Genomic DNA, 27,437 nt, shown 5'->3' on the forward strand with positions numbered 1-27,437 from the left:
CATTGTTTGTCTTGCCTCCTTTGTTGTAGATTAATTGATCGTATAAGCATGGGTTTATTTCTAAGCTTTCTATTCTGTTCCATTGATCTATGTGTCTATATTCTGCCAGTACCATATTGTTGTAATTACTATATGTTTGTAGTATAAGTGATAAATGGGATTGTGGTACCCCGAGTTTCATTTTCCTTTCTCAAGATTGTTTTGGCCATTTTAGGCCTTTTGTGATTCCATACAAATTTTAGGAATGTTTCTTCTAGTTTTGTGAAAAATGCAACTGATATTCTGATAAGGATTGCATTGAATAGCTAGGTTACTTTGGGTAGTATGGACATTTTAACAATATTCTTTCAGTCTGTGAATATGGTAGATCTATCCATTTGTCTTATCTTCAGTTTCTTCCATTAATATTTTATAGATGAGTACAGAGTATAGGTCTTTCACCTTCTTAAATTTATTCTTAGGTATCATCCTCTTTGGTGCAGTTATAAATGGGATTTTCTTCCTTTTTTATTGAAGTATTGCTGACATACAGTTAACAACATAGTGATTCAACAAACTTACACATTATGCTATGGTCACCATGGGTGTAGCTATCATCTGTCACTATACAATGCTATTATAACACCATTGACTATATTCCCTATGATGTACATTTTACCCCTGTGATTTATTTATTCCATAACCTAAAGCCTGTATCTCCCACTCCTCTTCACCCATTTTGCTCCTGTCCCACCCCCTCCCCTCTGACAACCAACCATTTCTTCTCTGTATTTATGGGTCTGTTACTGTTTTTTGTTCCTTTTTGAGATTCCACATATAAGTGAAATCATATGATATTTGTGTTTCTCTAACTTATTTCACTTAGCATAATATCCTCTTGGTCCATCCATGTTTCCCCAGATCAGAAGATCTTCTTTTTAGGCTAAGTAATGTTCCATTGTATATACATACCACTTTTTCATTCATTCATCTATTGATGGGCACTGTGTTGCTTCCATATCTTGGCTATTGTAAATAATGCTTCGATAAACATAGAGGTGTAAGTATCTTTCTGCATTAGTGTTTTTGTATTCTCTGGATAAATACCCAGTATTGGAATTACTGGATCTTATGGTATTTCTGTTTTTAAGTTTTTGAGGAACCTCTATACTGTGTTCCACAGTGGCTGCATGAATTTACATTTCCACCAATAGTGCACAAGAGTCCCCTTTTCTCCACATCCTTGCCAGCACTTGAAGTTCTAATCTTTTTGATAATAGCCATTCTGAGTAGTGTGAAGTAATAGCTCATTGTGGTTTTGATTTGCATCTGATGATTAGTGGTGTTGAGCTTCTTTTCATGCGCTTGCCATCTGTATGTCTTCTTAGGAAGAATGTCTGTTCAGGTCCTCTGACCATCATTTTAATCAGATCGTTTCTCTTGGTATTGAGTTGTATAAGTTCTTTACGTATTTTGGATATTAACTCCTTATCATATATTGTTTGCAAATATCTTCTTTGATTCAGTAGGTTGCCATTTTTTGCTTTGTTGATGGTATACTTTGCTGTGTAAAAAGCTTTTTTTTTTCCCTTAGTCCCAATAGTTCATTTTTGGTTTTGTTTCCCTTGCCTCAGGACAATGTTGCAAAGGTCACAGCCAGAGAGATTACTGCCTGTTTTCTTCTAGGAGTTTTACAGTTCCATGTCTCCCATGAAGGTCTTTAATGCATTTTGTGTTTGTTTTTGTGTATGCTATAAGAAAGAGTCCTATTTCATTCTTTTGCAGGGAGTTGAGTTGTCCAGTTTTCCCAACACACTTATTGAAGAGACCGTCTTCTCCCAACTCTATATTTTGCATCTTGTGTTGTAGTAGATTAACTGACCATATACGTGTGGGTGTATATCTGGGCTCTGTTTCTGTTCCATTCATCTCTGTGTCTGTTTTTGTGCCAGTAGCATACTGTTTTGATTACTACAGCTTCATAGTATATCTTAAAATCTTACTTTGTGATACCATCAGCTTTGTTCTTCAATCTCAAATTTCCTTGGCTTTTTGGGGTCTTTTGTGGTTTCTTAAAAATTTTAGGATTATTTGTTCTTGTTCTGGCAAAAATGCTATTGGCATTTTGATAGAAAATGCATTGAATCTGTAGACTGCTTTGGGTCATATAGATATTTTAATGAGATTTTCCCAGTACATGAACACAGTATATTTTTCCACTTGTTTATGTTGTCCTTATTCTCTTTCATCAATGTTGTACAGTTTTCAGCATACAGATCTTTTCAAATCCTTGGTTAAGTTTACTACTAGATGTTTTATTCCTTTTGGTATAATTATAACTCAAACTATTTTCTTAATTTCTCTTTCTGCCACTTCATTATTAGTGTATAGATATGCAACTCATTTTTGAGTATTAATTTTGTATCCTGCAACTTTAGTGAATTCATTTACTACTCCTAATAGTGTTAGGTGGAGTCTTTAGGGTTTTCTATGGTATAGCATTGTATTATCGGCAAATAGTGATAGCTTAACTTCTTCCTTACCAATTTGGATGCTTTATTTCTTTTCCCTGTCTGATTGCTATGGCTAGGACTTCCAGCACTATGCTAAATAAAAGTGGCAAGAGTGAACATCTTTGTTTTATTCCTGATCATAGCAGAAAAACCGTTCATCCTCACGAACTAAAATGTTAGCTGTGGGTTTTCATATTGTCCTTTGGTATATTGAGATATGGTCCATCTAATCCCACTATATTGAGAATTTTAAAAATCAGAAATAGATGAATTTTGCCAAATGCTTTTTCTGCATCTATTGAGATAATAATATTTACCATTTTTTAATGTGATATCAGGTTGATTGATTTGCAAATATTGAACCATACTTGCATCCTTTCAATAAATCCCACTTAATTTTTGTGATTCTTTTAATATATTGTTGAATGCAGTTTGCTAATCTTTTGTTGATGACTTTTGCATCTATGTTCAGGGTTATTGGCCTGTAGGTTTCTTTATAGTATCTTTGATTTTGGTAATAGTGCAATGCTGGTCTTATAGACTATATTTGGAAGCTTTCCTTCCACTTTTATTTTTTTGAAATAGTTTGAGAATAAGTATTAACTGTTCTTAAAATGTGTGGTGGAATTCACCTGTGAATCCATCTGGTCTTGGACTTTTGTTTTTTTAGGAGTTTTTTCATTACTGATTCAATTTTCATAAATGGTCTGTTCAGATTTTCTGTTTCTTTGTGATTTGGTTTTGGAAGATTCTGTGTTTCTAGGAATTATCCATTTCTTCTAGGCTGTCTAGTTTTTGTATAATTTTCATAGTATTCTCTTATAATTCTTTTTATTTCTGTGGTGTCCGTTTTCTTACTACTTGTATTTCTTTTATTTAAAGTTTAAGAGAGAATCAGCAGGGGAGAGGGGATGAGAGAGAGGAGCAGAGGATCTGAAGCAGGCTCTGTGCTGACAGCAGAGAGCGTGACAGTGGCTCAAACTCACAAACCATGAGATCATGACCTGAACCAAAGTTGGATGCTCAACCAACTGAGCCACCCAGGCACCTCTACTTCTCTTTCATTTCTTATTCTATTTATTTGTGTCTCCTTTCCTTTTTTCTTGATAGGTCTAATTTTCTGTCAATTTTGTTTATCAAGAACTAGCTCTTGGTTTTGTTGATCTTTTCTATTTTTTTTCTTTGTCTCTATTTCATTTATCCATGATCTGATCTTTATTATTTCTTTCCTTGTACCCTTGTACTAACCTTGGACTTTGTTCTTCTTTTTCTAGTTTTTTTAGATGTAAGTTTAGATTGAGATGTTTATTTTTTATTAAAAATTTTTTAAAATGTTTATTCATTTTTTGAGAGACAGAGTGTGAGTGGGGGAGGGGCAGAGAGAGAGAGAGAGAGAGAGAGAGAGAGAGGGAGACACAGAATCTGAAGCTGGTTCCAGGCTCTGAGCTGTCAGCACAGAGCCCAATGCAGGGCTTGAACTCATGAACCTCAGATCATGACCTGAGCCAAAGTCAGACACTTAACCAACTGAGCCACCCAGGTATTCCAGAATTTTTATGTCTTGAGGTAGTCCTATATCACTATACATTTCCCTCTTTGGGACACAGTGAAAATGGTTCTAGATTTTTGACTTGTGTTTTCATTTATGTTAGTCTCCAAGTATTTTTAACATTTTCTCAGTGTGTACTTCATGGACCCATTGCTTATGTGGTAGAATTTTATTTAACCTCCACGTTTGTGTTTTTCATTTTTGTTTTCTTGTTACTGATTTCTAGTGTCATACTATTGTGATCAGAGAAGATGTATGATATGATTTCAATCTTCTTAAATTTATTGAGTCTTGTATTATGGTTTAACCTATGATCTATTCTGGAGAATGTCCCATGTGCACTTGAAAAGAATCTGTAATCTTTTGTTTTTGGATGGAATGTTCCATATATATCTCTTATACCAGCTGGACCTAATGTGTCATTTTAAAGATACTGTTGAGGGGCACCTGGGTGGCTCAGTCATTTAAGCATCCCAACTTCAGCTCAGGTCATAATCTCATGGTTCATGAGTTTGCTGTCAGTGCAGAGCCTGCTTTGGATCCTGTCCCCCGCTCTCTCTCTGCCCCTCCCCAGCTCACTTGCTCTCTCTCAAAATTAATAACTTAAAAAAAAAAGACTGTTGATTCCTTCTAGTGTATATTTCATTCAATCATTGTATTCTCAACTTTTTTTTTTAATGTTTATTTTGAGAGACACACACAGAATCCAAATCAGGCTCCAGGCTCTGAGCCGTCAGCACAGAGCCTGATGCGGGGCTCGAACCCATAAGCTGTGAGATCATGACCTGAGCTGAAGTCGGACCCTTAACCGACTGAGCCACCCAGGCACCCCTGATTGGTTCTTTTTAATACTTTTTCTGTGTTGACATTTTCACTGTTACTTCCACTCTTCAGTCTGGTGAGCTTCTTTATAACCATTACTTTGAGCTCTTCGTTAGGTAGATTGGTTATTTCCATTTCATCTAGTTCATTTTCTGAGGACTTGTCATGTTCTTTTATTTGGAGCATATTTATTTATCTCCTTACATTGCCTTTGTGTTTGTTCTTATGAATTAGGCAGAACAGTTACTTCTAAAATTGATGGAAGAGTCTTGTGTATGATCATCCCCTGTGTGGACTGTGTTTAGTGACTGGGTGGTTAGAGTTGTGGCTGGCATGAGCTTGGTGGTCCTGAGGCACTCCATGCTGGGGCTTCCCTGATATGACTGTAGCTGAAATGGGCATGGGTCAGGGTATTCCTATCTCTCAATGCAGAGGGTGCCCCAGCAAGACAGCTGAAACTAAAGTTAGTGCTAGCCAGGTTATTCTGGGGCTCTCCACTCTATGGGCACCCTGGAAGATAGCTTAAGCCAAAGCAGATGCAAGTTGGGATGTACTGGTGTCCTCTGCATGGAGGGCACCATGGCAGGTTAGATGAAGGTGAAGAGGGCTGCAGGCTGGTGTCTTGGGCATCCTGTGCAGGGGCTGCCCCGGTGGGGTAGCTGGAGCCAAGGTGTAGTGTGGTCCAGGGCATCCTGGGGCACTCCATACAGTGGTGCCTTGACAGGAGAGCTGTAGTTGAACTGGATGCAGGCTGGAGTCTCCTCAAATGCTGTTCATGGAGTGCTGTGATAGGGCAACTAGACCCATGGCTGGTGTGGGCTAGCCATGTGCACAAAAACTCATGGTGTTTGGTGCAGGGTATGCCCTGGTGAGGTGGCTGTAGCTAAGACAGGGTGCAGACTTGGGGTTCTTGAGATGCTCTGTTCAGGTATAGTCCTGGATCTCTCGAGTTGGGGGGTGTCATACATAGCAAGACATTAGGAGCTAAAATAGTGTGTGCCTGGAGTGTGCCATAGTGCTTTGTGCCTGTGTCACCTTGGTAAGGTGGCTGTAGCTGTAGTAAGCCCTGAGCAGGGGTGTCTTGGTGTGTGGTGTGCTGGAGGCTGACCTAATTGGATGGCTCAGTCTGGTGTGGGCTACAGGCCAGGGGTTCAGAGTCAATAGGCTGGCTAGGGTGCCTGGACACTATTCCTGTCCATGCTGTCATGATGGAGAGGGAACATAAAACAGCTGTGTTCACCAGCATCTCCAATCCAGAGTTCTAGCTGCTGTCCTGTTGCTTGGTGGTGGTAGGGCTGGATCCTTTATATTCTAGTTGCTTTTAATTTGTAGCTTTCTTTCTGTGCCCCAGGGTGGGTGCATTACAGTCCCTTAGTACTATCCCTCTCCACTGCTCTTCAGTGTTGGGACTGTGGGTTCTCTTTAGTAACAAGACTCCATCTTACAGTTATGTGTTCTATCTTTTGTGCAGGGGCTGTTCAGTCAGCTCTCACTTCTTCAGAAGGAATTGCTCTACAATAGGTTTATTATTTGGTGTGTCTGTGGAGGAGGTGAGTTCATACTCTTCCTAAGTGGTCATCTTGGACTACTCTCCAATGGAACTGTTCTCTTAATTTCCCTTTCTGCTACTTCATTATTAGTGTATAGAAATGTAATACAAAATTAACATACAGAAATGTATCCTGCAACTTTACTGAATTCATTCATCTGTTCTTTGGTGGAGTGTTTTGGGTTTTACATACACACACACACACTCATGTCATTGGCCAATAGTGCTAAGTTTATCTTCTTACCAATTTGGATACTTTCCTTTTTCTTGTTTGATTGCTGCAGCTAGGATGTCCAGTATTATTTTGAATTAAAATGGTAAGAGTGGACCTTCTTGTCTTGTTCCTGGTCTTTAGAGGGAAACCTTTCAGTATGATGTTGGCTGTGGGTTTTTCATATATGGTTTATTGTGTTGAGGTATGTTCTCTCTAAACCCACTTTGTTGAGTTTTTATCATGAATGGATGTTGCATTTTGTCAAATGCTTTTTCTGTATCTACTGACATGACCATATGGTTTTTAGTTATTACTCTTATTAATATATCACATTGACCTATTTGTGAATATTGAAACGCTTTTTATTCCTGGAATAAATCTCACTTGATAGAGGTAAATGATATATTTTTTAATGTATTTAATTTAGTTTGCTAATATTTGTTCAGCATTTTTTGCATGTATGTTCATCAGATATACTGGTCTGTAAGGTGGTTTTGTTTTGTTTTTTTTGGTCTTTTTGTAGTGTCTGGTTTTGGTATCAGGGTAAAGCTGGCCTTGTAGAATATATTTGGAAATTCTCCTTCCTCTTCTTTTTTTGGAATCCAGTAAAACCTTGATTTGCAAGCATAATTCATTCCAGAAACATGCTTGTAATCCAAAGCGCTTGTATATCAAAGTGAATTTTAAGTGCCATTGGCTCAGTTGTGATCATGTGACATTCAGTATCCCATACTACACGTATTACAAGACATCACTTGTTTATCAAGTTAAAATTTATTAGAAATGTCTGCTCGTCTTGCAGAACAAGTTACTTGCAATCCAAGGTTTCACTGTAGTTTGAGAACCGGTATCAACTCTTTAAATCTTTGTTGAATTTACCTATGAAGCCATATGGGTCCTGGACTTTTGGTGGTAGCTGTTTGATTACTAGTAATGAAATTGAATGGGTAATCAGTCCATATTTTCTATTTCTTTCTGATTTAGCTTTAGAAGATTGTATGTTTCTAGGAATTTATCCACTTCTAAGTTGTCCCAATTTGTTGGCACATAATTTTTCAGAGTCGTTTCTTGCAACCCTTTGTATTTCTGTGGTGTCAAGTTATTTTTTCTTCCGTCATTTCTGATTTGGGTCTTCATGTGTCTGGATAAACGTTTCTCTTCATTAATCAATTCTTATTTTCTTTTTTTAAGTTTATTTCCACTCTAATCTTTATTCTATCCTTCCTTTTACTACCTTTTTTTCCCTTCTAGATCCTTTAGGTATAAGGTTAGGTTGAGATTTTTGTTTCTTGAGGCTGTTATAAACTTCCCTGTTAGAACTGCTTTGCTGTGTCCTGAAGATTTTGTACCATAATGTTTTCACCTACATTTTTCTCCACGAATTTTTTGATTTCTTTGATTTTCCTTGAGTCTATGTGTTTGCATTTTTTTCCAGTTACAAATTATTTCTAGGTACTCTTATAGTATGAAAAGATGCTTTGTATGATTTCAGTCTTCTTAAATTTATTGAGATTTGTTTTGTGGCCTAACGTGATCTATCCTAGAGAATATTCCATGTTCACTTGAAACGAATGTGTATTCCACTGTTTTTGGATGGAATATTCTGTGTATATCTGTCAGGTCCATCTGGTATAATGTGTTGTTCAAAGCCACAAGATTTTTCTTAGAGGAAGACAAAGATACCTCCCTAAAAACTGTTTACATTATGTAGACACACAAAAATATATAAATGTATATAAGAACACTTACCTGGACCTTAATACAAATTTCTGGTTCCATACTGTGAGGAAAAAAACTAATGCCTAAGGTATGTGTGGTCATGGTGGCATCACTGAGTTCAACTGCAGGCCTCCTTTAATGTGTATATGGCATTATTTTGAGCAATCATCTTTGACGAACAGGCTTCTCTTCTTTTGTAGGTGGTGGATGTAAGTAGAGAAGGCAAAGAAGAAGTATTTTATGGGCCTACACTCCCTTTTGCTTCTAATGGAATAGCAGCATGCTTCCTTCCAGCTCCATATTTCACATGCCCTAACCTTCAGACTCTTCAAGTGCCTCATCACAGGATTGGGACCATCTGAAAACCAATGCTTTGTTAATAACTATCATTAACAGAAGGGAAAGAAAAGCTTCACTTCTGAATACTGGGCATGAAAAGACTCAGTGCTCAATGCTTCCTTGTTTTGTTTTATATGTCTTATTTTCAGATAAACATTAGCAAAAAATGAACAGTTTTCTAAAATACATTACTGAAACCTCCTGTCACCCTTCTCTCTGTGTGTCAATATGCAATATGTCTGACTTTTACTGTGGTGTAGCTCAGTGACAACTTAATGGTCAATTACTGTTCCATGGGTCTTTAGAGCCTTTGTTGTAGACTTTCTCTAATCAGCACTGTCTAGGAAAACAGGAAAATGTTAATAAGGCAATTTATTTCACAAGTACTGCCATCAATGATCTTCAAAAAAAAAAAATCTTCCGTAGTTAATCCCCTTACTACTTAAAACTGGGTTTGTAATTTTTCTTTTAAAAATTTAACATTATGCAGCCCCACTAGTATAGACTCAGTATTATGACATTATAAAATTTTAAATGCCATGTTTTATTCACAGTAACACGAATGATAGAAGTACACTGGAACAGCAGTTGGAACGCCCAGATTGTTCAGCTTGGTTACTGTGACCTTGGGCTAGGTGCTTAACTTTCAGTGCTAGTTTTCCCATTCTTTAAGGAGGATAATTATTGATTTCCGTATCAATTCAGAAGAATGTTGTGAGGATTAGGCAAATGCTCTGAAGTACTTCATTTAAGAAAAAAAAAGTTACTCAAATTACAAGGTATTTTACTGTCTTTAGAATTCTGTAACTGAACGGGGAGATTATTTTTGAAAGTATTTAAAAATTACTAAATAGAACTTGGAACACATGCTGTGGGAGAAATGATTCTGAAAAGCATGTGAAGAGATGCTAATTAGGAAAAGGGGAGTCTACCAAAGCCAAAGATTCCTAAATCTATACAAATTCTTGCTTCACATCATAATTCAACCACTTGTTTAAACTCATTTAGTGAAAAATGACATTTCAAAGCTCAACAAAAAAAAATTAGCTGTACTAATTTGGGCACCATAAAGTGCTCTGACATAACTGTGAACCTAGACTTAGTAGTTCTAATAAAAGTTTTTGCACTTTGTTAAAGGTTATGTCAATCTTGAGCACTTGTGGGACTCTTCCTCCACCACCAATACATATTTTATTACTACCACTTTTAATAATGCATAAGAATTCTTATTTAGGCTGGGTTTTTGGATCTGCTTTGTCTATAACAATATATACATATATATATATGTATATATACACATATATATGTAATAAAAATCACATTGGAACATAAATTCAAGAAGTGTAACATGAGTTTTTCCCTTTTCCTAATCTTGTTAGGATCTAAGTCACTTTACTAAAAGGAAGACTTTATTTGGACTTTTTTCCTTTGGCATAGTTTAATTGTTTAGCAATCCTTACCTTACAGGAAGTTGTCATTTTATTCATGTAACCACTTTTGGTAATCAGAAATAAAAACAAACTTTTTAAAATCCTAAATACAAAATTCACTAACTTTTCACACTGTTATACCTAAAAATTTTAATTTTTAAATAATAATCTGGTTACTCAGATTAAAGAGCAGAGAAGGAAAGACTAGGCATAAGGGGAAAAAGTAAAATAAAAACCTCCCAGAGATTTAGACAAAAAACCTTCAGAGTAATTTTACAGTTCTGAAAAGTGAAAATTGATACTGATATGATATTTAGAAGAATGACAGAGTCTCTTTAAAAGAGTTTATAAATCATGTAAACTAAATATTTTAAATGCCTTACCAAGTCAGGAAAATGACTCTGGTATTTCAGATATCTTTTCAAAAAGAACCTAAGCAAGAAGTGTTTCGGATTTATTAAAATTTCTACTTGACACATGAATTGACCTCCAGCTGTTTTACCTTATAAAAACCATTACATCTGTAATCCCACATCCTATATCCAATGAATGAAAGGAAAATGGTCTAAAAATAAGCTTGCCTGACTAATAATGAAAAGGTACCCTGAAATTACTCTTGATATTTTCTGTATAGATTTCTAACTATTCATTTAAAACAAATCAGTATATTAGCAAACACTTTCTTGGGAAACTTTAATGCATTATCCACTAATATTACAGAATCGAACTCAGAATTAGAAAATATTCTTTACAGTATAGCCAAAGATAGCTTCTGAAGTACAATATTCCTAGGAAAAATAAAACGCAGAATGCTTATGATTAGATCATTTTCCTCAAATTAAAGATTCCAGAAAACTGTGCTCATAAAACCAAATTCCACTGAAACTATTCAAATATATATTTTCTATTTAAGTGAACTATAGTAATTCATCTTTCATTTTTACTCTTTAAAATTATAGACCATATTGTATTTGTAGTTAAATTATTAGGTTAATTTGAATTTCCATAAGAAAAGCATGAAAATTCCAACCACTTAAACACCATTTTCAGATTTTACTATCTAAAAGAAAACACAGTACTGCACAGGTATTAGCACAGTGTTCCTCTGTGTAGGAAGAAAAGCCAGCAAAGACATTAATCTCTAAAACAATGTAAAGTGCAATGAAGTTCCTTAGATTCTTAATAACAAAATACCAATTTGGTTATGATTAGGATATTTTTCTCGTTAGGTTACGATTAGGATATTTTTCTTCCTTTTTCTTCATGTTTTCTTCAAAGTTTAACCCCATGTATACTGTATACCTTTCAACTGTTGAAATGACTAAAAAACTTTGTTTTGCCACAGAATAAAACAGGAACAACATAGAAATTATTCTTCCAAGTAATATGGTTCATTTTTATTTTGGTTTTCAAATAATCTTTCATAAAAAAGGAAGTGTAATAATCATGGATGAAGTATAAACTAAATATATACATTTAAAAAATTATTATATGCACAATTAACATCAATATACAATAAGGCCCAGCATTTTCTGAAAACACAATTCACAAATGCAATAAATGCTATAAACTGGATAACTACTAGCACACCAAAAACTTTAATAAGCAGAAGTTATTCAATCCCAATCATGTAGTACTTATTTTGGTAATCTTAGCAATATAGATTATCACTGAATCAAAGTACAAACCTTATATCTTATTAAATATGTGAAAAAATATGCTACTTTGCTAGCTTCCCAAACCAACTGTCTTAAGCAAACAAAACATGGTATTTATATTGGCATGCTATGTACTTGACTGACAAGGCAGTATTTTTAACCCTAGGAGGAGAAGGCAGGAGAAGAGCTTTTGGAAAAATGTAAGGTTTACATAAAATCTATAGGATTGAGGGAAGACAGGTTTCCTAGAGGCTTTTCCCAACTGCAGAAACTTGTTAAATTTTTATAGAACAGATAATTTTAACAAAGGGATGTAAAAATAAAAGCTGTCAAAGATTCTGTTAGAGTACACGTAATTCTTTAAGAACAAAATAGTTTTAAAAATTTGTGATGAAGCATGAAAGAAAATAATAATGGGTAAAGAACACACACACAGGCTACAGGTAAGTTTTGTTTTTGTTTTTAATATAGATGCCCAGGTAGAAAAAGTCAAATAGGCTTAAGAAAAAATATGCTAGGAATAGGTAAAGATATAAAAGTTTTAAACTATGAAACTCTTCTAATGCAAATGAAGCCAATACTAAAAGATTTCTGTACAGAGATCATACTCCATGTTTTTTACTCCCCCATGAAAACCTAATTAAATGTTCAATTAAAATTTAAATCATAACCAAATCCGAATGTCTAATAAAGTCCTTTCTACCACTCTGTTGTCCTTCAATCATCTCTTTTATATTCCATCTGATATTTTACAGAAATTATTTGACTGGAATACTTATATTTTAACTGTCTTCCTACTTAAGTGTCTTAAGGCTAGGTTTCTATAGAAAGGGTAGTATTCTCTCCTGGCAAGCTGAATGAAGCTCAGAGTGCAGAATGAACATGGCATTCAGATGTCTAAGGCAGTCTAGTCTCCTGTGTGAGTTAAGTTTGCATAGAAAAGGTAGAGTCGGATGGCAGAAAGTCTCCTGAAGAGTCTGAATGTCAGTTTATTGACACTGGCAAGTAACTGGAGGTCCTTGAGCAGAAAAGTAACAGGAAGAAAGGATTATTTTAGCAACACTAATGCCAGAACTGTGTGAGGATGAATTACAGGGAAGGAGATCAGAGATAAGGAGGTAAGAAGATCAATAGAGCACAGTAGAAAAGACAGTTGGGGTGTACAGGATGGAAAAAAGAAAAAAATACCAAGAGCCTGTACTGGTGATCACCTGAAAGTGGGGGACATGTAAGAATCCAAGATGCTTCTGAAGTTTCAAGGCTAAATAACTTGTGAAAACAGTGTATTCCCTGGGGAGAAAAGGCAGCAGCTAGTTGAAAATAAGTGACAAGTGCAGCTTGACATGTTGCCTTGAGATTTCAGGAGGATCCAACTAGAGGGGTTTAGAGAGAAATCAGCACTAGAAATAGACTTCAGAGATGAAATTATGAGCTAGTGTTCGCAGTTCACTACTAGAAGAATGTTGAGACGGAGCAAGTGAAGAGCCACATCTCACCACTGGGGACCGGAAAGGAGAACGTGAGGGTGCTTTCAAAGTACAGCATGTAGGGAGGAGGAGTATCACCAAGGAAGGGTTGAGAAGATGACGGAAAACACAGATGTCAGGCCAAAGGACATGAGAAAGGAGAATGTACTCTCAGACTGCACCAAAAGAGAACGGCTTACAATAGAGAGATAGAAGCAGCAGCCCCACAGAGTACAGGTTCTTTAGGGGTAAATACATATTAAGGAAGCAGGAATAAGGTACTTACTCTAAGTCTGGGAATAGAAAAAAGGTAAGATTATCCTATTAAGTGAAGGGTCTGTGAAGATTTTCAAGAAAATGAACTGAGTCATAAATTTTTTTTTCTTCAATTAAAAACACACTTCAACACACGTATTTACACATATGTATTGTCACGGATTGTTTTTTTTTGTTATGGATTTTTAAAGTATAAACTATTTATTCTTAGCATCTATAGACATATGCCCTAATGCATGATTCAGCAGTGGCTTTTCTCATCTCTTAAAAGTTTCATATTCTAAGGAACATGATTCTCAAAGCTATCTTATTAATCCTATTTTGGAAATAAAAATATATATACACATAAATAACTTCTTTAAAAGCATCACCTTAAACAGATTACACTTCATTTGCTGAAACCTGCAAAGCAATACATTAAGTTTAGTAAGTCACTATGATAATGAAAAACTCATTGCTTTAAAGTCTACTAAGTAACCTTAACGAGGCTTTTATTCATTCCATTTGTTGAAGTACTAATAGCTGATCTGGCAGGGGGATAGACTATTTGTATGTTGTGAAAACAACAGATATTCCTTTAGACTTCACACATTACAGTAAGGACAACATTAATAAGTATAGTTCGCTGACTGCAATACACTTCATCTTTAAAGATACTTCTTGAGTTAGAAAAGGAGGAAGAGAAGAACCATGATAAAGACTAGAGTCCCAAGAAGGAAACAGTAAGTTATTGCAAAGTTAGCAAACATGATGTGTAAGAAAAAATTTGAAGAAAAAAAACGGGGGGGGGGGGGATTCCAAGGGGGGGGGTGCTCACTCACCTAGGACCTATTAGAGAAAAAGGGACAAAATTGAGAGGTGTTCATTACCTTTGGGCATGAATGATTAGTAATCATGTCTGCACACCTCAAATAGAATGTATGTCACCAATACATTTACATACATTATCCCCTGATTCTTACTAGGACACCATGAAAAAGAAAAAGGATTAGTATTCTTTTTTTCTCCATGAGGAAACTGAGGCTCAGCAAGGTTAAGTGACTTGCTCAAGTTTACAAAGCAGAGCTGGCTTTGAGACCTAGGTGGGTTCCTAACACTAGGACTGGAGTTCTTTCACCAAGTAAAGCTCACCACAAAAAGGAGACAAGGATAAGAGCCCAACTGGTAAAATAAAAATCTGGATGAAATAAAGAGTTGAGACACAATAGCTGCTAAAGGAAACTAAACTGGTTCCTTGTAAACATAATGTAAGATGCTAAATTATAAAAGGCTCTAATTGATGAGGAGATAAATGGGCTGAGTTCTCAGAAATCTTCTGTTAACAATGTAACCTGAAGATTTTTTTAGATGTTATTTTCTCTTTTCTTAAAGGGTCTTATTTATCCTCCTCCTGATAGAGGTCTTTTAATAAATTCCCCAAAAGAAGGACAACTAAAGGAAAAAAAAGAAAAAAAAAATCTGGCAACTGTTGGGACCTAAGCATAAACACTGTTGGCTTAAGTTTTAAAACATTTTATATACTATCTGTATATTCATTTAGCCAGACTCAGCCTCATTCCTCACAGAGTTAAGTGTGCTGGGCATTTATTAACTTGCCTTAGACACAGTATAACAAAAGATGACAAACATACAGTCCCACCTCCTGAACCCCCCTTTCCCCAAAACCAGCACAGAACAGCCAGGTAATGTTAAAAAACACAAAATAAAACAAAACAAAAAAACACCCACATCATATTAAAACATGTAAGAAACAAAACAAATCACTCACAAGACAGAAAGTCACATTACAGTGAAAAGTTCCTGGATTGACTGGTGCAAATCTACTTAACAGACATACACATGTAACGCTCACAGTTAGAAAAGGTTCCTTTAAGTTAGTTTAACTAAAAACTCTTCAAAAGAGAATGCAATTCTGCCAAGTTCCAAAGGTCCTATAATATATTTAATTAACCTTTATTTCCTTATTTATGTACCTTATACTTATAGGTATGTAAGAAAAAATCCTAGAAAGAATTTTTAACAGAACATCACACAATTAAAAGTATGAATCAGAATGGTGCAAAGTGGCTTAAGATAGTTATAATAGAGAAGGCAAATCACAAAATATGTTAGGTATTATCACTCTCCAGTCTCTGCATTTCATCTTGTCCCACTTGTCCTAGGTGAGATAAAAGTTTGCTATAGGCTTCCCTGTTTAAGAAAAAAGAAAAGATGTAGATACATTACTTTTTCCACTACTTTTCATTTTAAGTATTTACAAACTGAGCCTACCTGAGTGTCTGTCTGTCTACACGCACACACACTCACACAATATGACTAAAATACTTTGATTCTTTAACAAACTTGGGACATATGACTTGTCATGAGTGCTGACTCCTCTAAAACAACCTCTTTAGGAACTACAGGTCTATTTCCATGATGTTACATTATGTTACACAGTCCAGCACAATCTGAAACTGGGTTGTAAGCCTATAAGAAAAAAAGTCCTATTACTTATTTTTGATCAAAAACCGTATTATTTAATTGGGTCACACACCTTACTCACTGGATACACATGATGCAGTTGTTTCAGTACATCAAGGCATCCCTCAAAGGGTAGATAATGCCACCATGGATTTTAAGTGTTATAGTCTTCATAGGGCATCCAGCAACACATCTGAGGCTCTAAAGTCCACCTCCCAATGAGGAACACTGAATGTGTTTTGAGCAATAGTAGCATTAATGAAACACAGAGCTTTCAAAGGTGGTCACTTTGAAAAGAACTGTATGTGAATTGCGATGTGTCAATCATAGTATGGAAACATTTATCAACTCCAACATACCCCAAATTTTTAGGAATGGGAAAATAAGCCATTTCTAGGAAATGAATCTAAATTTTATAATCGTTGCCCAAAAGAATGTAATAAGATTTTCAAACATACCTTTGTGCGATATTTCTGCCAAGGCCCCATTTCCGCTCTGAATCCTTCAGAGACTGAGTGAGGGTAGAAAGCAAATGGATAACAACCCGCTGGTCCAATGCTGCTACTGTTTCTAAAATGCTGTAAATCTGATTATCATACCTCGTACCATAATCCTGGATAAAATGCCTGAAAGTAAATCAAGTTGCAAAGGATTACTTCTGGGGAAGTTCCCAGGGCTGGTATCTATATAACAATTAGCTGTAACCTGAACACAAGAAAGATCATTTCATGTAAGATTACCTTAAGAATCTAGATGCCCTATGAAGACTAAAGGACAGAAATGGCCTATTTCAGCGTGAGCTATGCATGACCAGAACCACGGCACTGGTAGGAAGAGGGAACGGTTGGAACCTGAGAAGGGAGAATAAGGGGGGAAATCTAGTCCCAGGGACTTTGCTGCTATTCTCTGCATGTCAGAATCTGAGCGGTAAGGATGTAGAAAAAAATGAGTCCAGCTTCCTAGGTATTTCTTAGTTCATCGTATTTCTAAATAGATCAAACAATATTTTTATGAGAAAAACAAGTTACTCATAATACATATTTTTACATTCTTTAACTGGAGATTTTAGACCCAGAGGAGGCCTTTATAAAAAATTCTATGTTTTAACCCTAAAATTTCCATTCTCCCCCCAACAAAAAAAAGTCACCTAGCTTAATACGTTGTACATAACAAACATGCAATCTTCCTCGTTCATATAAAATCCTTTCTCCCTTCTTAGGGTTTTATTTATTCTTGAGACAGAGACAGAGCATGAACAGGGGAGGGGCAGAGAGAGGGGGAGACATAGAATCTGAAACAGGCTCTAGGCTCTGAGCTGTCAGCACAGAGCCCGACATGGGGCTCGAACCCATGAACTGTGAGATCATAACCTGAGCCAAAGTCGGACGCTTAACCGACTGAGGCACCCAGGCGCCCCTAGGGTTTTATAATTCTTACAAAGCCACTATTTATTTCATGTGATCCCAATTTAAATAAATTGTAAACAGCTGATGAGTGCCAATTATGTGAGGAGAAAACGAACTGAGGAATCAAAGAGCCAACACGGAAGAAAATGGACCCACATTATTTCTCATGGCAGTGTTAGGGCAGAGATACATATATTAAAAGGGAACTGGTAGAAATTGTGAGAAAGAAATATTTAAAAATACTGCCCTAACAGAAAGCACAAGATTCTAGAGGCGGCAAGGCAGGACACAACAATAAAACACAGAACGTTACAACAACACAAAACACAGAAAATGTTCCTCCCGTTGCATTACTGTTCTTGGGAACTAACATCAGGTCTACTCTTATACAGTCCATGCTTCACAACTGAAATACAATGAAGCTTTCTGGGTCTATAGTATCTACAGCAAGTGAAACAACCAGTCATGTGTACTTCTACACTGGATCCTGAGTAACATGTGTAGCAGCTCTGAGGGCCTGTGCACCTGTCATCATGACCCACATATCCTGATTTTTTCTCTTAAATACATGCAGGAGTCTTCTTCACCCAATTCTCAGGTAATTTGAAGTCAGCTCACTTGTCTTCCTCCCTGGCACTTTTGTCTTTTTAATAAAACAACACAGTGTAACAAAACCACTGCCAAAAATATAATAATTGAAATACTATAACAAGGAGTAACACATTATGTTTTGGATAATTAGTTATTTAAAAAACATGTTGGCTGTCAAATGGCTGGCAATAGTCCCCTTGCCAGTTGGCGTATTTTCCAGTTACCTAAACACAGAAGTCAGCTGGGCGGCGGGTTCTCCTTCTGACCCCACTTGGCAGGCTTTTACCATGTATTGCAGGTTCTCTGTGGCCAGCCTTTTCACTAGGAGGAAAAATTATAGCATCACACACTGTGTCTGAATTGACCATCTGGATCCTCATTTTTATGAACACTCTTAATTTAGAGAAATATGTTGTTTTCTTAAAGTTTGTACAGTTCTGTTATTTTTCAAAATGAAATAGTTCTGAGTTTTTGGTTTGTTCTAAAGTTCTATCTCCTTATCTCCCATTCTAAGAAAATATAAAAACCTTAAGAGTTTATTTTTTACACTCTTATAACTGAAAAAATAAATGTAAAGATAGGCCTTTTAGAAAGACCCCATATTCAAAAACATTCTATCATCCTCATCCTGCAAGTAGTTACATACTGACAAAAGATAGCTTTTAATCATTCAGCTGATTTACAGACAAGCAGATTTATTTTTTTAAAATTCATAGGCATATTCCTCCCTCCTACTCACTAACAAATTAGAAACCACCAATTTACCTTCACTTAAAATTAGCCAAAGATGTGTGTGTGTATGTGTATAAATCAACTGTGATGCTATCGTTCTTTCAAAAAAGACAGTGAAGTTATAAAAAGAACATTTGTATTCTTTAAATATTTAACCAAATCCTTTAAAATTGTGCATTTGTACATAAAAATGGAAAAATATCAAGAAAGAAAATAGAAAATTTAGTATGTTCCAAATGCTATTAAATTTTTGTTGTGTTGTTTTTGGCACATCTAATATAAATAGCTGAGGAAAAAAGCACTCTAAGAATAAAAATTTCAGAAGCTCTAATCCATTATAGCAGGAGCACAAAACAGGATACATATGAACTTAAGTTAATCACATGTAATGTTCTCTATGGTATGAGGGTGGTGGATAAAGAAGATATAGCACACTTGTCTTCACTGAACAAGTAACTCCTCATATTAGATACAATTCTGAAATCAGTATAATTCATTCTTAAAAGACATTTTCTTGAAAAACAACCCCCAAAAGCTCTTCTGTGGATAAAGTACCAGAATATGAAGAAACAGTCTTCACAGAAAACATTAAGCATTGATTTAAAAAGAAAAAAAAAGCTTTATTGAAGTGCAATTCACTTATCATCAAAACCAACCTATTAAGGTGCACAATTCACTGGATTTTAGTATATTCACAGAGTTGAGAAGGCATCCCCACTGTCTAATTTCAGAATGATTTCATCACCTCCCCAGAAAACCTTATACCCCTTAACAGTCACATTCTCCTATTTCTTCCTCCCCCAGCCCCTGGCAACCACGAATCTACTTTTGTCTTCATGGATCTGACTTCTCTGGAAATTTCATATACATACAATCATATACCACATGGTCTTCTCTGACTGCCTTTTTACTTAGCATTATGTTTTAAGGTTCATCCATGTTGTAGAATGTGTACTTTATTTCTTTTGATGGCCAAATAATATTCCACTGTATAGAGATACCCCATGTTGTTTATCCACGCATTAGTTGCTGGACATTTGGGTTGTTTGCATTTTGAAGCTATTATGAATCAAGCTTCTGTGGATATCAGCGTACAGTTGTGTTTTAAAAAAAATATTTGCCATCTTGGTTTATTTAACTGAATTGAACTTTTTAAAAAGCTGGGTTTTTTTTTCAGTTTTTCTTTACACTAACAGCTTTACTCACTTAACACGTACAATTCCATGTTTTTAGTATATTTGCAGAATTGTGCAACCATCACTACAATGTTAGAATATTTACTATGCAAAGAAACCTGACACTCTTAAGCTACCACTCCCTGTTTTCTGATATACCCTAAAAATAAACACAAATCTACTTTCTGTCTCTACAGATTTAATATTCTGGACATTTCATACAAATGGAATCATACAATATGTGGTCTTTTGTAACTGGCTTCTTTCACTTAAAATAATGTTTTCAAAGTTCATCCATGTTGTATAGCATGCAGCAGGACTTAATTCCTTTTTATGGCCAAATAATATTCCACTGTGTGGCTGTATCACATTAAAAAAAAAATCTGTCAGTTGACAGTCTACCTTTGGGCTACTATGAAAAATAAATTGCTATAAATACGAATATACAAGTTTCCGTGTGGATATATGTTTTCATTAGTCCTGGGTTCATACCTAGGAGTGACATTGCTAGGTCACATTGTAACTCTATGTTTAACAATCTAAGGAATGACCGGACTATTTTCCCTAGTGGCTACACCATTTTATATTCTCAATAGCAGTAACTAGGGGTTCTGATTTCTTCTCCATGTTTTCACCAAACTTTGTTATTATCTGACTTTTTCATAATACCCAACTTAGTGGTATCTCACTGTGGTTTTGATTTGCATTTCCCTGATGACTAATTGTGTCGAGCACCTTTTCAGGTGCTTATTAGCCATTTGTTTATATTCTTTGGAAAAATGTCTATTCAAATCCTTTGCCTATTTTTTTTGAAAGTTTATTTTTTTTTGAGTTAGAGGACAAGAGAGAGAATCCCAAGCAGGCTCTGCGCTGTCAGTGCAGAGCCCGACACAGGGCTTGATCCCATGACCCATGGGATCATGACCTGAGCTGAAATCAAGAGTCAGATGCAATAACCCACCAAGCCACCCAGGCGTCCCCCTTTGCCTATATAAAAAAAAAATTTTATTACTGAGTTGTAACAGTTCTTTATATATTCCAGGTACAAGTTCCTTATCCTATAAATGATTTGCAACTCTCATTCTGGGAACTTTCTTTTCACTTTTTCGATTGTCCTTTGAAGCATGAAAGTTTTAAATTTTTTAACTTTTCTTTTTAATGGGTTATTTATTTTTGAGAGAGAAAGAGAGGTAGAGATAGAGAGTGAGCAGGGGAGGAGCAGACAGAGAGGGAGACAGAATCTGAAGCAGGCTCTGTGCTGACACACAGAGCCCAACGTGGGACTTGAACTCACAAACTATATAGATCATGACCTGAGCCTAAATCAAAAACTGGACACTTAACTGAGTGATCCAGGTACCTGAAAAGTTTTTAATTCTGATTAGTCCAATTTATGTCTCTCTTGCCTTGTACTTTTGTTGTGCCTAACAACTCATTGCCAAATCCAGGTCATGAAGATTTACTAGTTTGCTTTTTCTACGAGTTTTATAGTTTTATCTCAGCCATTTAGGTCCATGATCTATTTGGAGTTAATTCTTGTGTATGGCGTGAAATAAAGGTATAACTTCATTTTTTTGCATGTGGATATGTGTTTGACTTAGTACAAGTTGTTGAAATACTTTTCTCCCGACTGAATCATCTTGGCACCTTTGTCAAAAAAATCAGTTGACCACAGACCTTTGGGTTTATTTCTGAACTTCCAATTCTAATCCACTGATCTATGTCTATCTTTATGTCAATACCACACTGTCTTGATCACTGTTGTTCTGTACTAAGTTTTGAAATTGGAAAGTATAAATCTTCCAACTTTGTTCTTTTTTCAATATTATTTCAACTATTCTGGAGTTACACTGAATTTGTATACCAATTTGGGGAATACTACTATCTTAACAATATTACTTCTTCAGATACATGAAATGGGTGTTTTTTCCATTTATTTAGATATTCTCTAGTTTCTTTCAACAATGTTTGGTATTTTTCAGATCTTAAGCTTGTATTTCCCTTTTCTTAAATTTATTCCTAGTTGTTTTTTTTTAATTATAAATGGAAATGTAAATGGAATCATTTTCTTAATTTCATTTTTAGATTTTCATTGAGAGTATATAGAAATAAAATGAATTTTTATGTCTTGATTTTGTATCCTACAACCTTGCTTAACTTGTTTATAAGTTCTAATAGCTTTTTAGTGGTATGCTTAGGATTTTGTATATACAAGATCAAATCATCTACAGATAGGGTTAATTTTACCTTTTTTCCAAGCTAGATGCCTTTAATTTATTTTTCTTGCCCTGACTAGGACTTCCAGTACAATGTTGAATAGAAGTGGCAAGAGTGAACATCCTTGTCTTATTCCTAATCTTAGGGGGAAAGCATCTAATCTTCCACCATTAAGGATGATGTTAGCTCTAAGATTTTCATAGATGTCCTTCATCAGATTGAAGAGGTTATCTCTAGTTCCAGTCTGTCATTATGTAATGCCTTTTTTTTTTTTTTTTAAAGTTTATTTACTTACTTGGAGAGAGAGAGAGCGAGCGAGCAAGCTGGGGAGGGGCAGAGAGAGAGAGAGAGAGAGGGAGAATCCCAAGCAGGCACCACACTGCCAGAGCGGAACCTGATGCCAGACTCAAACTCACGAACTGTGAGATCATGACCTGAACTGAAATGTAGAGTCGATGCTTAACTGACTGAGCCACCCAGGCACCCTACATACATGTAACTTTTATATTCATTGCTCTTGTTCTTTTTTTCTAATCATTTGCTTTTATTCTGCCTTTTCTGAAGGTTTTAGTTGAGGATTTTATGATTCCATTTTTTTCTCTTTTCTTAGTATAATCAAATACACTTATTCAAAAAAATTTTTTTAGTGGTTGCCCTGGAGTTTGTAGCATACAACTAATCCAAGTCTACTTTCAAATAGCACTGCATTCCTTCAGGGGTGGTACAGGTGCCTTTTAACACAGTATTCCAAATTCCTCTCTCCCAATCCTCAGAACAATGCTGTCATTCAGTTTGCTTTCCATAAGGTATAATCACCAATTATTATTTTGAAAAAGAAACAAACAATTTATTAGATCATTTAAGTGGAGAGACAGATTCAGAGAATCACAGCTTACGAGGACCAGGAGCTGACACTGGAAGAAATATTTACACTGCATTTGACAAACTGCTCTATGCTCAGTTTTGGGGGCAACAGTTTGCTCTATGACCTCAATTCCCTGATGCATCTAAGAAGAGTTGTTTTTCAGTCTGATAAGATTTGTTTCTTGTTGTGAGGGTGAGAATGAGAACTTCTAAGCTCTTTACACAACAAAAATCCTCCAGCTCTTACTACTAAACTCTTTCTCCCTTCATTTCTGTTTTTTTCTTCCTATATTTTGGTGCTCTTTTGTTAAGTGCACGTTTATAAGTTGTTAAATACAGTGATCCTTTATCACTATAAAACATCTCTATTTCTAGTAACAATTTTTTGGCCTAGCTTTCCATAGCTACAGTTTGCATGATGTAGTTTTTTTATCCTTTTATTATTTCAGTATTTGAATCTAAAGTGTTTCCTGTAGATAGAATAGAATTAGATCTTTTTATATTTTCATTCCAATGATCTCTACTTTTGATTAGTTTGTTCACTCCTTTCACAACTACTATTACTGTTGCTATAGATGGATTTATATTAGTCATTTTACCTTTTGTTTTCTAAATGTCTCGCATTTTTTGCTCTTCTAATCTCCTTTACTGTTCTCTTTTCGTATTATATGCATATTTTAAAACTTAGCATTTTAATTTCTTTAATGATTTTTCATTAGTTTTGAATTATTTCCTTAGTAGTTGCTCTAGGCATATCATGCATATCTTATCAGAGCTTCCGATTTACATGAATTCAGTGAAATACAGAAACATTATTCTTACATAACTTTATTCCCCTCCCCCTTTGTTGTGGTATTATTTTTTTTTTAATGTTTATTTATTTTGAGGCAGAAGGGGAGGGAGAGAGCGAGCGAGCAAGAATGTGCATGTGAGCAGGGGAAGGGCAGAGAGGGAGAGAGAGAATCCCAAGCAGTCTCCATACTCTACACAGAACCCGATGCAGGGCTCCAACTCACATGATCTGAGCTGAAATCAAGAGTTGGATGCTTAATAGAATGAACCACCCAGGCACCACTGTGGTATTATTTTTATACATATTCCCTTTGCAAATGTTACAAAAACCCAACAATACATAATTTTTTTGTCTTTCATAGTTTTTATTTTATATAATTTTGTCTTTCAAAGAAGCTAAACGAGAAGAAAGGAAGAAGAGGAAAGGAAAGCAGGTATATATTTTAGCTTTTGTTATATTAACCTTGTTGATCATTTCTAATTCTCTTCATAATTGTTTCTATTTGAGTTATTATCTGGAGTCATTTTCTTAGACCAATATAGCTTTGCTCCCACCACCTCCTTTGTACTGTTACTGGTAAATATACTGCACTTCTATATGTTATATACCCAATAATACATTATATATCATTTTTTTAATATTTCATTTTATTCATTTGCTTTTTAAACCCATTAAGGGAATAAAGATAAAGAAATATACACTTACACTTTTATAGTTACATATTGCTTTACTGGTGTTATTCCTGTGTGAGGTCACCTAACTTTCATTCTGTAGAACTTTTTTTAAATTTTTTTCTAATGTTTATTTTTGAGAGAGAGTGATAGACTGTAAGCAGGGGAGGGGCAGGGAGAGAGGGAGACAGAGAATCCAAAGCAGGTTCCAGGTACTGTACTGTCAGCACAGAGCCTGACGTGGGGCTTGAACCCCAAGACGTGGGTCAGCCCCAAGATCATGACCTGAGCTGAAGTCGGCCACTTAACTGACTGAGCCACCCATGAACTTCCTTCCTTTCTTATAAGGCTGGTCCACTAGCAATAAATTCTCTCAGTTTTTATCTGGAGATATTTTTATTTTATCTTCACTTTTGAAAGGTAATGGTTTTACAGAATATAGTATTCTTGGTTGAGAATTTTTTCTTTGATCACTAAGTGTTATCCCACTGCCTCTGACCTCCATTAATTCTGCTGAGAAGTTAGCTGTTGACCTAACTGGGGTTCTGTGGTAAGCGATGAGTCTTTCTTCTCTTGATGCTTTAAAATCTTTCTCCTTGCCTTTGGCTTCCAGTATTTTTACTCTGATGCATCTTATTGTGGAACTTTTTGAATTTATCCTATTTGGAATTAGGGCCGCCTGGGTGGCTCAGTCAGTTAAGCGTCCGACTTTAGCTCAGGTCATGATCTCACTCATGGTTTGTGGCTTTGAGCCCCATGTCGGGCTCTGTGCTCACAGTGTGGAGCCTGGAGCCTGCCTCGGATTCTGTGTCTCCCTATCCCTCTGCCCCTCCCCTGTTCGGCTTTCTGTCTCTCAAAAATAAACATTAAAAAAAAGTTATCCTATTTGGAATTAGCTGAGCTTCTGGAATGTATAGGTTATTGTTCATTAATAAATTCAGGAAATCTTTAGCCATTATTTCTTCAAATATTTTTTTCTGTACCTTTCTGTCCTCTTCTGGGTTATATGTATGATGGTGCACTTAATGGTATCCCACATTTCCCTAAAGCTCTGTTCATTTTTCTTCATTCTTTTTTTTTTTTTTTTCAAATTGCATCATCTCTTGTCATCTATCTTCAAGTTTGCTAATTCTTTCTTCTGCTAATTCAGATCCAGTAACAAGCCCCTCAAGTGAATTTTTCAGTTCAGCTCTTGTACTTTTAAACTTCATAATTTCCTTTTGGTTCTTTTTTTGGTAACTTCTGTCTCGGTACCGATATTCTCTATTTGATGGGACAATGTCATCATACCTACCTTTACTTTGTTAATCATGCTTTCCTGGAATTCTTTGAACATACTTATAATGGCTACTTTGAAGTCTTTGCCTATTAAATCCAGTATCTGATTGCTCTCACTGGCAGTTTCTGCTGCCCGCTTTTTCCCCCAGTGTATGGATCATATTTCTGTCTTTTTGCAGTCTTGGAATTTTTTTGTTGCTGAAAACTGGACATTTTTTAGTGAGGTGTAGTTCTTCCCTCTTCCCCACTGGCCCCCAGTGTGAAGCTTCTAACATTGCTCCTCAGGTGGTATAACCTCGGGTATGCCTACAGTCTCCATTCTAAGACAGTGGTTTTGACAGGGCTCTCTTTGTCTCTTTCTCTGACCACACTCAACAGTTAAGTTCCACTAATCAAAGCTGATTGCTCTATTGTTTCCTATAATGCCCAGGGACATATATTGTCTTATAGACTGATCTCATCAAGTTCAGGCTGTTTTAAAGGGATTTCTGTGGTGTTTGAGATTCTGATCCAAGGGTTCCTTCCAGCTGTCTCTTTCACCAATTCTCTCACCAAACTAGATGGTCTACAGATTAGCCTATATACCCAATGACTCTATTATTCTCCTACCTATTGCCTATCACCACAAACTCCATTATTTTTGATAGAACTCTATGGTTGAACTTTTTCCACACTCATTTGCAAATGAAGTTAGTTCCTTTGGGACTGATTGAGAGTTCTCTGTTCTATGCTCAGCTTCTCCTTCCTCTACCTCTCCACCAGATAACATCTCAGATGCAGGGCTCTGGTGATGGGGACAGGCACAATGGTACTACTTTTGAGTGACATACCCACTTTAGGAGCTGAGTGCTTGTGGGAGGAGAGGCAGCAGCCCCAGGGACCCTCAGTTAGCTTCTCTTGGCAGGGAATTCACACATTTAAGCTGTGGCAAGGATGACTGGTACCCCAGGAACAGAATGGAGGGCCCACTTCTTAGCCACAATTGCCTGGAATATAACTTTAGCGTCAGGTAGCTTGGGGGCAAGATGAGAAATACTGATATCCTGCCTCTCATAGGAGGACAGCCCTCCTACTGGGAGCCGGGGAGAGAAGAAGCCCTATGTTCTTGGATTTACTAGTCTGGAGTAGAGTTTCTGTCTTACTGAGCTGGGGGAATAAAGAAAGGAGTGGTCTTCCTTCAAATACCACAGACTCCTGATGTTTTTACCAAGTTTCAGATTTTCTTAAACAAATGTTTCTACATTTGCTCCACTCTTAGGACTATTTCGAGAGAATTTAGATACTTTCTTTTAAATAATTTTCACCAGTTTTGCTGGGGAGTGGGTCAGCAGAACTCCTTATGTTATTGTGCCAGAAGAGGAGTTCTTTTGGTGCTTGAGTACAGGTTTTTGAGTGGACGTATGTTTAAAATGCTCTTGGGCATATGCCTAGGAGTGGACTTGCTGAGTCATGTAGTTAAGACTAACTTTCTATGATTTTACAAATTATTCTTTTAAGCAGTGAGGCTACAAGGAGAGTCAGAGAGAATTTTCTCACAGCCAAAATCTGTTTAATACTACCTCCTCAGCTTACAAAGACAGCAATGCAGAGACTGCGAATTCTGTATTCTACTCATGTCAAACATGTGATGCACTCACTAGCTAGATGTGAGCAGCAAAATTCACCTCCACACTCTAGCCTCCTTCCTGATAATTATTACTATAACCAAAACAAAGGCTAGCTAAAATTTTATA

At 36.1% G+C, this 27,437-nt stretch overlaps 2 protein-coding genes across 25 annotated transcripts in view; one reads left to right on the top strand and one right to left on the bottom strand.

Moving 5' to 3' along the window:
• The window catches only part of KLHL32 (kelch like family member 32), a 244,189-nt gene extending 233,057 nt beyond the window's left edge, over positions 1-11,132 (top strand). For 13 of the 14 annotated variants that reach the window (XM_042939405.1, XM_042939412.1, XM_042939403.1 and 10 more), the window contains one exon: positions 8,546-11,132. In XM_042939405.1, coding sequence (XP_042795339.1) covers positions 8,546-8,707 — 162 coding nt within the window. In that variant the 3' untranslated portion in view covers positions 8,708-11,132. The remainder of the gene's footprint in view (positions 1-8,545) is intronic. The other variant, XM_042939409.1, reaches the window with a different exon arrangement.
• Positions 11,133-11,570: 438 nt separating this feature from the next.
• MMS22L (MMS22 like, DNA repair protein) overlaps positions 11,571-27,437 on the bottom strand; it is a 161,964-nt gene continuing 146,097 nt past the window's right edge. For all 11 annotated transcript variants that reach the window (XM_042939391.1, XM_042939390.1, XM_042939389.1 and 8 more), the window contains 3 exons: positions 18,199-18,295; positions 16,436-16,603; positions 11,571-15,704 (listed from right to left, as the gene is read on the bottom strand). In XM_042939391.1, the coding sequence (XP_042795325.1) occupies positions 15,623-15,704; positions 16,436-16,603; positions 18,199-18,295 (347 nt within the window). In that variant the 3' untranslated portion in view covers positions 11,571-15,622. The remainder of the gene's footprint in view (positions 15,705-16,435; positions 16,604-18,198; positions 18,296-27,437) is intronic.

The sequence above is a fragment of the Panthera leo genome, chromosome B2, assembly GCF_018350215.1.
Source record: "Panthera leo isolate Ple1 chromosome B2, P.leo_Ple1_pat1.1, whole genome shotgun sequence".
In the NCBI taxonomy this organism is placed as follows: domain Eukaryota; kingdom Metazoa; phylum Chordata; class Mammalia; order Carnivora; family Felidae; genus Panthera; species Panthera leo.